The sequence below is a fragment of the Pleurodeles waltl genome, chromosome 12 (genome assembly GCF_031143425.1).
Source record: "Pleurodeles waltl isolate 20211129_DDA chromosome 12, aPleWal1.hap1.20221129, whole genome shotgun sequence".
Taxonomy (NCBI): domain Eukaryota; kingdom Metazoa; phylum Chordata; class Amphibia; order Caudata; family Salamandridae; genus Pleurodeles; species Pleurodeles waltl.
The window spans coordinates 173,772,203-173,783,786 of NC_090451.1; the positions used below are offsets into that span (position 1 = coordinate 173,772,203).

An 11,584-nucleotide genomic window follows, 5' to 3' on the forward strand; every position below is an offset into this window, starting at 1 on the left:
AGTGGGCAGAAACAAACCTGGATGAAAGCTGAAAAGACCAATGGATGAAGAATGCTGACCCACAGACCATTTACACATGCATATGTGTAGGAAATGTGTATTTGTGTTATTACATGTGGTCACAATACAGCTAAATCTGACCCTGAGGCCAGACCTACTAATTCGGTGGCTGTCATCTCAGCACACCCAAAAAATCGAGGCCTAAATACAAATAAAAGAAGAATCATGAAAGTACAGAGAGGAAGAACATCCTGGGCGTTTTTCCTGTTTTGTTTTTCAAAATGGGGAGACAAATATTTTAAATGAAAACTGAATTTACACTTGGGCACCAGCAGTGATAGCTGTTTTAGGACCAGTCTCTGGGCTCTATCATTTCTGTATCCTGCGAGGCCTCTTTCAACTTCAGGGAAGTAGAAGGGCCTGTGAAATACTCATTGCTCATTGAAAACCTCAACACGTTTTATGTATTAATAATGCCAACCGGCTCGGTTGGCAATGTGGCTGCTCTTGGTGAAAAAAACGACCTCTGTTAACTTTCATCTGCTCCCTCTGTTACAAATATGCTTTTCTTATCATACGTGCATAATATATTTATGGAATGCACAACTAAGTATTTTTGTTTCATTGCCTTTTTAAAAACAATGTTTATTTGTGTTCTGCTTTGATACGTAGTATGGACAATGCCAAACCCTTTGACATCCCTTCTTTTTTTTCCTCAAAGGTGTGTTTTACTTCGTTTTTTAACGTGTTTGTAAAACAGTGAGCTTTGTTTTCAGTTTTAAAATACTGTTTAATCCCCCTACCCTTATCTCGAGAGAGCTTGGGGGTTTATTTGTAAATTAGCTCTAGTGGGCCACAGTACTGCCACAGCTTTCCGCAGAGATGTCTCAGTAGCTTGCAGTGATGTCTCGCAAGACTGCAGTGAAGGTTTAGGTTCACAGCTATGTTTCAGTGACCCACAATGTGCATGCAGTAATGTTTCAATGTCTGCACAAAACCTGCAGAGATGTCACAACAGCCCATAGTTGTAGCACAACAGACAAGGGGGATAATTGTACAATTGCTGGAACTTGCAGTAGTGTCACAATTAACTGCAGTGATGTCACCATTTTCCGCAGTGATGTCAGAGTTGCCCAAAGAGATGTTACAATATCCTTCAGCAGTGCCACATTTCCCAGAATTCTTTTTTCAGTTTTGGGTAGCTGGCCTTCATGTGCCAAGAGACACTTACGTTTATGGTGCTGCATGAAATAAATAGTAAGATATCACAATAGCCCACTTTATTCCATAACATTCTGAAGTGATTTCAGAATGACCTGCAGTGATGTCTTGGTAACTCCAAGTGATCTTACACCAGCTGACGGCCGTGTCACAGAAAGCTATATTGTTTTCACAGTAGCCTGCTATGATGTCTCATGAAGGCCGACTGATGTCACAATAGCCTGAGCTAATGGCACAAAAACTGCATTTCTGTCACATTAGACTGCAGTGATCTCAACGTTTTCCACAGTTACATCACTGTTGTTTACCGTGATTTTTCAAGAGCCCAAACAGTCTACAGTGATTTCAGAATAGGGCACAGTAAAGTCACAAAATTAGATTGCATAAAATGTAAAGGTAACCAACGTTGATAACATGAAAGCCTGCAGTGATTTTACAATAGCCTGTCTTGATATCGCAAGCCTCAGTGATGTCACAATAGAGTGTGGTGATATCACAATAAATCAAACTGATGTTTCAATGTACTGCAGTGATTTTTCAACCCCACCCCACCCCCACAGTGATGTCATAATTGCACATAGTGATTGCACAAGCCCCAGCAGTCCACAGTCATTTCAGAATAACCCACAGTGGTAGCAGAAGCTGATATTAAAAATGATGGAGGTTTAGTCCAAATTGATGCCACTGTAGCTTAAAGTGATTCTTCTATCGCCTGGAGGGATGTCACACTAAGACACATTGAGGCTGCAATAAACTCCACTCATGTCACAGTAAGCCACACCTATATGACAAAAGCCTACCGTCATTTCATAATTATTTTACGGGTGTCCAATGATTTTACAAGATCCCCAACAGTCCACCGTGATTTGATTAGAACCAGCAGTGACGTCACAAGTTGTGCTAGAGAGGCGCTGGTCTGCTGGATCTCCGCCTCATCCCTCCCCCCAGCCGATTACCTAGAAGTCATTCTCTCTGATATGATTTCACGATTACGATACCAACAACACAAAACTGGTTCTATAGTCAATTAGTGACATAATTGAGATCCCACCCATAAGAAAGGCATTTTGTGTTTGCTTGCAGCATAAATGTGTGTGAAGTATGCCATAGAAGCCCTGTTACAGCAGTATAGCTATCCATGCCTAAATGTATCTCACATTATGCAAGCACACCTGCTATAAATGTTGTGCTATTTCGTCCTATAGGCTTTTCGCAGATGGGCATCAGTTTTTATTATGTGGGGAAGTTGGTAGGCTACACCACGACATCTCACCCCAATGGCTGCCGTATCTCCCTCAACCACTCACCGTTGGCCATGGAAAAGCCCTACATGCCTGATAGCATGGAGAACATCCGGTTCCCGCCAGAGGACACCATCCAGAGCGAGCGCCAGAAGCAGGTCACCCGGAAGCTCTTCGGGCACCTGGAGCGGGGCGTCCTGCTGCACTGCAACCGGCAGGGCATCTTCATCAAGAGGCTGTGCCAGGGACGGGTGTTCTGGAGTGGGAACTGCACGCTCAATAAGGACAGGCCCTCCAAGCTGGACAGGGACGAGGTTGTAAAAATATTCGACACCAATCAATTCTTCAGAGGTATGTGCACTGCGGAGGAACATCAAATAACTTTCTTGAACATTATTAAGAACATACAGTTTGGAAGTGTGTAAAGAAGCCATGCAGACCTTGTGTAATTGTGATTGAGGAATGTCTTTGTTACACTGCATCCTAAAACCACAACTGGTGCCCACAATTGGTTCCCTTTGTATGCAGATGTAAGACTATTTATTATTAAATAGGAACTGCTGGGCGATTAATATGTCAGCTATAGTAAATATTTACAGCCTTACCTCACCTCAAGTGACTGACCAGGAATTATTACTGATAAAAATAACAAATAAGGCCTGGAGAGAACTTACTCAGCTCTGAAGCCAGCGGAAAGTTTGACCTCTCTCTGGCCATACGCTAGGGTGCATCTCCTCTCCCCAGAACGAACCCAGAATAGTTTGAAGATGACAATTATGGTGCCACTGAGGTGACCAACCTATCTGTGGAATCAGCAGAGGGCATTTTACATCTGGTCTGAAAACTCTCACTATATTGGTTGAGTCACCTCCGAAGCAATGCTTGGGGTGCTAGAGAGATGTGCTCTAAGGTTACTTTAGGAACACGTACTAACAGTAGTAGTAGTAATACTTTTTGTTATTATATTCCATTGTTATCACAGCTGGGTCATAGCAGCAGGAGTGGTAGGTTTAACACTTACCCAACTCACTGGCAGTTGTTTTATTGACATCAGATAGTGACAGTCTTAATTGGCCCTGCTGGGACAGACAATTTAGTTTGTGATATGGGTTATATTAAAAAGGCTATCGTATGACAATTTCCTCATTAAATAAACACAATATTTCCATAATTATTTGGTAGAAACACTTGCTTATGTGCCTACAAAAATATTTAATGAATTACACACTGCTCTGTATTCCATGCCACGACCTTCTCCTGAAAAATTCTCCAAACCCAATCTGTCAGACCACTGCCCATAAAATTCATCCTCTGTGGTTGCAGTCCCCTTCCTGTGTGGCATGTCATTAATTTTTTGACTTATTTCCCATTTCTTTGCTTCGATTCTTTGTTTTCTTTGTCTAAGGCCACCTTTGACTGTAAGACCAAGGCTGTGATGTATGTGTAGAGGTGGCCTTTCCATAACCATCCTCCAGGGACCCATGGACGTGGTTCTGCTCACTGCTGATGCTGTTGCGGAAAGGCCTGGGAAAGAGCCATGGCTCTAGTGCCATAGATAAACATAGCCGGGGCAGTGGAGTTATGCAGCAAGAGAGGGCCAAATTATGCGGCAGGGTTGAGGAAATAATGCTGCATAATGCGGCTCATTTTGTAAGAGTATTATTTAATTATTTCATAATTAATACTAGTATAACACCCAAATATAGCAATGCGCAATAAAAAGGTGACCATTTCAAATTTGCCAAGGGCTTTCTACCGCACAGGCAACAGGTGTCGCTGCATTTTTAGTAACCTTTGAACCGTTTGAGCTAGAAACCACATTTTCTTTGTTAGAATCTGCAGATTATGCAGTAGATGATGGATTATGTGGCATATGCGGAAAATCTATAATTATGCGAAAATCGCACTGGCCGCACAATCACATAATGGCCCTGAATATAGCAAACCAGACGCACACAAACTCTTAGTGCCTGATGGAGGATGCTTGGGTCCTTGTACGTTTTGGGAAGTGTTGGGTTAGTGTCTAATGCCACCATAGTGCAACTTCTAAGTGCTTACCTTTTACACTTGTAAAAACGTTGCAGAGGAAGATATTAATTTGTCCAAAATCACAAACTTTGTGTATGTAGTCCAAATATTTAAACTGAGACATCAATACATGACTATGAATCGTATACAAGCGCCTTGAGAACCAGCATTTAGGATGCAGTTTTAGGAATATTCATCTGTCACATGATGATGATTTTTTGTGCACTCAACACTGCAACTGGGTGGATTGTTCTGTCATATTCTTATATAGCATGATACAGCTGCGGGCGCAGTTTCATTTCTCTCCCCTCGTTGTCTCTGCAGAGCTCCAGGCCTACTACCGCAACGAGGGCCGATTTCCAGACAGCAGAGTCACCCTGTGCTTTGGTGAAGAGTTCCCAGATGCAACCCCCTTGCGGTATAAACTAATCATTGTGCAGGTAAGTGAGACACACAAGCGCACACGCGTGTGTGCACACACAAGAACACACCCATGCACAAAACGCACACATACGTGCACATACACACGCAGAGCAAAAATAATAATAATAAAAAAAAAACATTTACAGAGCGTGAAGGTTCCAACAGGCGCTAGGGCACAAAACTAGACGCAAGAAACTGATTTGGAAAAATTGAAACCTGTCAAAAAGCCACAACACACAAGCATACGTCCAGAATACATTATACAGAATACATTATACGTCCATCATGCACGAAGAAGTCATTATCAAGCAGCTTCACTTTGCATTCACAACTATAAAAGTAGCAGTTCACTAGTGGCCACTGAACTCAGCCCTTCTTTTTTGGGGGTGGGTGAAGTTGCAAAGATGTTCTCTCTCGATCCTCACGTAACATTTGTGATTACTACAGTTACTGAGAGCGGAGGACAAAGATATATGCATGTGCATTTCCACATAAAAATGGGGAATTTCGTGCAGTTTGTACGTTTTTTTCAGGAAAAAAGTTGCTAACGTCAGTCTACTCTCAAACTGTCAAAGAAAGCTATTTGAAGCTCTCCTCCTCTAGCAGAGGTCCCTGAAGCCAGCGTTAGGGGCTGTTAGGCACTACTGCCTACTCCCTACCTGTCCTGGGCGCCCCATCAGGGTTGGGCCTGTCTAGACATCAGCACTCTTCACTAATACTTCTTGTTGCCCATCTCTGTATTTACTCATGAACGTCCATATTTAAGTGAACACAGTGCTATGGATGTGATCTTCTGGATACACTTGAAAGTGTAGTCAGTAATTCTGTACCGTCCTCCACTTTTTATTATCTAGTATTACACTTACTTTTAATTATTTGCATTTTCCTACACTGACACTCCACACTTCGTTCAGTGTATATCTTTTTTATCTTAGAGTATATGATTTTTTAAATTTTTTATTTTGCATATCTTTAAATGGTCAAAATGCATAATTTGCAGGGACGAAAAGAACAATGCAGATTACTGATATTAACACTATTGCTAAATGTAAAAGAAAGCATCCCAATAAAGTGATATATTTTCACTAAAAAAACAAAGGTTAAAGTGACATTATAGTTAGATAAAAATGTTAGTTTAAACATAACACTTTATACTAAACACTGAAATTCACCAGTAATAGTTATTTTAAAAACTATAACTCACACCTCCACTATGCATAAGTTTGTCATCCATGATGTCATTTCAGTTGTCATCAGTGATGTTATTATCACTGATGTTATAGAACATGTCATAAGTGTTGTAATATGTGAGTCATAAGTAGTGCATGAAGAGGGCACAAGTTAGAGTTAGTTTACCGGGGGTGAGATAGCTGATGGGAAAAAAAACCACTCTCGGCCAATCACATCACACTATTATTTGAAGTTTCATGATCGCAGGACTCTTGCGAGGAGCATCCAGTGAAACTAACCATCCAGATTTTCACCTATTTTGAACCTTCATTTTTAAAAAACTACTGAACGGATTTATACCAATTCACAGAAAGCATACTTTTTGGACCAAGATCTAGCTTTCTGCCAAATTTAAAGTAATTATGTTCAGTCATTTTCACAGTATAGATGTTCTGTTTTCCTATAGAACATTGCATGGGGATGTTGTATTTTGGGACCTCCCGTTTTTCTCAGCCCTGCTTCACAGATAAATGTCCAAAAGATTTCAGTAAGGAGTTGAGGGTGGTGAACTTATTTTTCGGAAAGCTTTGTGACAATTCGTCAAACGGCACCGGAGTTAGTAGCAAACTAAAACACGCTCTTCCTATGATAGCTAGTTCCTAGCTATAACTACACAGTGGATATAAATATATATATATATATATATATATATATATACAAAAATAGAAACAGGTAACTCTGGGTAGCGGGAAAAGGATTTCTTCATTTGTCAGCTCGCCGTGGATGGCATTAGGTAATCCTGTGCTTAAAGAGTTTGCTGTAAAAATGGCAAAAGTCTTTGTCACTTTGTAGCCCAGCATAGATGGCACTGTGCTAATGCTGTGATTAAAAAGTCATCTAGAAAAACAGACATTTGAGGTGAGCAGATTGACAGTGTCTGATGTGCTGCAGGGTGCTCCGTTTAAAGACGCTGCTGTCTACCTAAACTTGGGAACCACCTAGAGTTCTCTGCTTCCTTTTTTTGAGTAATGTATATGGTTTATGCAACACTCTAAGACTGAATGGGTATTGTCTTGATATATATGGATTTCTGACAACACAAGCAATTGCAAGAAAACATGTTGAAACAGTTGTGATACCTTAATACCTTATTGGTGATGTTATTTTTAAAGGACAAACTGTTGGCCCTTCTTCAAATGCATTAATCCTTCTCCAAATGTGTGTTCTCTATTTTGGTGACTGTCGTTTGAGTGAAACGAAGTTACACTGGGTGGGTCCAACGAGGTCATCTCTAGTTCAAATCTCCACAATACTAGCTTGGGATAAGATCCTGTCTGGGCAAGGCGCCTAAATGATTGCAATCCTGGATAGGACCATATTTTCACTTGCCTAAACATGTATCTCCGAATCTCCCTGAAACCCATGGTCAACCTGGCAGTGCCTGAAGGGTTGGTCTGAGAGGTGAGAGTGGACCGTTTTTGGGCTATTTGAGACTCTGCTGGGCCGTTTTTACTGCTGATTTCTCTAACATTACCACAGACACCGCATGCAGAAAGCAAGCACAAATGCACGCAGCCTCTCAGGCCTTAAAAACACTTCTATAGTTGTCCTTACACGTTTAAATCTGCCCTGTTTTGCAAATCTGAGCCACATTTTTTGCGATTTGATTCGCTAATAGGGGGAGACACTTTTAATTTGGTTGCTGGGTCTAATTTCTGTCCCAGTTCAATGCTGCTGAAGAGTTTCAAAGCATGCCCGACAACCGGTGAACAAACTGTTAGCCCATGCCAAACCTCTTGGAGGGAGTGACACCGTTGGCACATGCACTTTTAGTTTTGTTAACAGCCCTACTACCTTACAAAACTAACCGTGCTCTTTTTTTGTTTCAGATTGAACAGATGGCATTGAGGCAGCTGGTACAGGAAGCAGAAAAGAGCTACGGCAGCGCCAGCTTACACGTCCCTCAGGAAGCCCAGCACGAGCAAATGTCTCACATTGTGCAAGACATCTGTGGGACACACCAGCGGCCTTTCTTCAGGGAAAACCAACAAATAACTGTCTAAACTTCACTGTTAATATTCAGTCTTTTAGTACAGTAGCTAATGGGGGATCTTGGTGCACAGTTAGTCAAAACGTTTAAGACAAAGATATCAAGTATGAATGAAAACTTAGTTGACAGGAAACACCTTTAATTGACATAGGAAATACTTCCGAGTTCGGAGGAGAGGAAAGACCGGAAAGAGGCTAGTTTGCTCTTTTTTCAGCTTTTTTTTCAGCCACTGCATGCCTTGTTTGGAAGGCTTGCCCGACCTCTCTCTATCAAACCTGCATCACCAAAGGCAGATTTCGAATTTGTTATCTAATTTAGCGACGATTAAGGTCCTTATTTTGTGTATGAGACCGCTTTAGAGAAAACATGTCCCTAGAATCCAGAAGGATAGTAGTGGACCCTTTTTTTTAAATAGCTGTGTTTCTTATGAATTTGGGCCCTGGGATCTTGAATAGAACTACTGATTGGACATTAGCAGACATCTCACTCTAATGTGACTAAATCTTTAATTGACATCTTTATAGGAATTATTACTTTGCACCCACAAGCTGAAGTTAAACCAAAAAGAATCTTCAGAGTGCTATGGTTTTTATAAAATCATCCGTAATTAAATTTGTACCTGTTTTTTCTCTGGTGGGTGTCACACAAATTGCTCTAAGTCCCAGGGTTTTTGCATTTGTCTCCAGGCAATACTTATAAAAAATTAGGCGAGCAGGACTGTGCAGTATAAAGAAGAATGTGCTGAAAAAATCACAGTTGCAAAGACAATTTACATAAGTTATACTGCATTGTACTGTCGAAAACTTTGAGTTGGTTGTAAACATTTATATATATTTTGTGATGAATTTCTACTCACTCAGAATCAGGCCTGTTGCGTAGAATTTATTACATGTCGGTAACCTGAAAAGCTCTTGTAGGCAAACATTTGGACATCAGGTGTTAGCATCTTAGCCATGCCCAAAGATGTGGTGTGTTTGTTAAAAAGTACCATTTTCTAACATTACGTAGGGTGCTTTTTGCAACTTCTATATTTCCTGTGGAAATGGATCATTTTTTCTAATTGCCATAGTTTCTCAGTTCAACTTGAACTGCAGAACGGTTTTTTATCCTAAAAACAGTGCCTTCCTTATCGTTGCATTTAATAAGCTTGGCAGAAGCTGAATTGCAGCATGCATGTTTTCAACAAGCGTTATGGAAAGAGAAATCAGATTTTATACATATTTTTTTAGGAGCATTGCTATAAAATGTTTTTTTTGAGTGTACATTTGTGCTGGAAGCTTCTTTACTGTGATACAAGCTAATCGATTCTAGCGCAACCTTTGATCTAAGCTTGTGATTCATGCTCATGTTGTTCTGGAATATGCACTTTGTTAGCGGGTGACAGTGGGGCTTACTTTTTTCCTAGTTGGGGCACAAAAAAACGTACTCGCTATCCACAAATCTGAACCTCTATTGCACTGGCCAACCCACATCATGCTTTAACTTGGTTGGTCCTCTGAGAGTCACCTTACCAATACTTATATTATGGCCTATATGCCTGGACAACCGGGTCTACCAAATCCACAAATCTGTGATCTGTTGTTTGATTTCATTGTTTTTTGTCTCGGATCATCACACCCAACAGGTGATAATTGGATGTAGCAGTCCAAAACTATGCGATTTCTGCTTACCGGTACTTTTCCCATATTTTTCTAGGACGGTAAAAATACTATAGTATCACCATTCCTTGAAAATGTGGGTGTCAGTAATTCACATGGGGCATTTAAAAGCTTTTAGCATTATCTGGTGGGTGTCTCCGCAGTAGATGGGCATCAAGTTAGCTCGTGTGAGTGGGTCTGTTAAATATACACCTAAAGCGCTCTTTGCCTTTAAAAGCCCAAAATATGCATAGCAAAGAAAAAACAGAAAAGGCAAGAGTAGAAGTAAAAAGCTTTTGCAGCAGTTGTGCACAATTTTACAAGTAGCTTGTTATTCCAGATGACAGGGCAAGATGAGAATTGGGTGTTAAAAACACAGTACCAATTTCCACTGAAGACAACACTTCAATATTTAGTCTACTCAGTTGTCGATCAAAGTGACCATCAATCAATATTATATGTGAGTTAAGGATCAATTAAGATAATTGTAGTGGAGTTTGGTAATGACAAGGGAGATACTTGTAACTGATGCGCTTAAGAGATTTACGGTATGTAAGATGACAGCCAGCGCTTTACAAAACACCTAAATAAAGCCCAAGGGCCTCATTACAAGTTAAGGGCTTCATATGATCCCTGTAGATTAGAATTACTTAATTATGTGGTAAATATCACACCCTTGTGGGTTTTCCCAGATAGGTTTCAGGAGGTCTATCCTGCCAAAATTTATCAGGGAAAAAGTCTCAAAAAAGCATAATATACAGAATATGGTGTGTTAAATACCAATTCTTCATGTTATCTCTCGTTTTGAAGTTGAAAACTTGGAATAAGAGGTATTTACCACGTATGACAAATACCACACTATGGGCCAGATGTAGCAAAGGGTTTTTCCCATTCTGTGTCAATGGGAAAATGTGTTCGTACATATGGCCCTATATTCTGCCCAACTTGTAATGAGGGCAGTAGAGTTACATGAAGTATTCTCTAGTGAAAGGAGGTCCAACATAAATCTAAGCAGGTGGGATCCGTGCGGGTTTTCACAATTGCCACTGAGTATGAGGCTGAGATCTATTCAGAATCTTTGTAAGCCTATTTTAGGTGAAAATCTGCAACAGACCAGTGTCCTAGATGAACGCTGGGCACTCCTACTCCTGAGGGTAATGCTGGCGTAATTTGCATCATATTAGTGCTGTAGATGAATGACCTTCAATTCTTTTCTTGTGCAGTTTTTGCCATGAATACATGTGTAACAAAAGCCTAGAGGCAGATGAGATCAAGCCGTTATCGGTGCCTACACAACTCAGTGCATAAATAATGCTTTTTAATATTATGTAATGTGTATGTTTTACCAATAATGCCACACGGCACATTAGTGCTTATTCCAGCACACACTCTGAAAAAATGGCAATTTGAGTGTACCCTTTTGCTGGAAAGACATATTGTCATCTTCTGCATTTAAAATAATATTTATTTGATATCTTTTGCAATATTTTTGTGCAAATAAAATTGAACTTATATTTTGTACCTTTTTTGTATACTGTGTACCTTTTTTATTTGTTGTTGTTTGTTACTGAAATGCATGCTCTCCCCAATAAAGTGGAGTCCTGCTTACTCGTTGGACCATACAGCACGACTCCAACAAGGCATAAGTCAGGGGTGTTTACAGCGCATTGCCAGAGGGCTTGATCCATTCTAAATTTTCAGAGCTACCACTATGTAACTGAGATACAGTATTATTCATTAAGTGTAAACATATCGCATTTGGATATCCTTAAAATCGGACTATACACAGCCAGGTTGTAAGCTTGACAACGATT

General features: G+C 40.4%; 1 protein-coding gene across 1 annotated transcript in view; it reads left to right on the forward strand.

Moving 5' to 3' along the window:
- IRF8 (interferon regulatory factor 8) overlaps positions 1 to 11,291 on the forward strand; it is a 30,805-nt gene extending 19,514 nt beyond the window's left edge. The window contains exons 7-9 of the mRNA XM_069217124.1: positions 2,427 to 2,813; positions 4,815 to 4,930; positions 7,973 to 11,291. Coding sequence (XP_069073225.1) covers positions 2,427 to 2,813; positions 4,815 to 4,930; positions 7,973 to 8,146 — 677 coding nt within the window. The 3' untranslated portion in view covers positions 8,147 to 11,291. The remainder of the gene's footprint in view (positions 1 to 2,426; positions 2,814 to 4,814; positions 4,931 to 7,972) is intronic.
- The last annotated feature ends 293 nt before the right edge of the window (positions 11,292 to 11,584 follow it).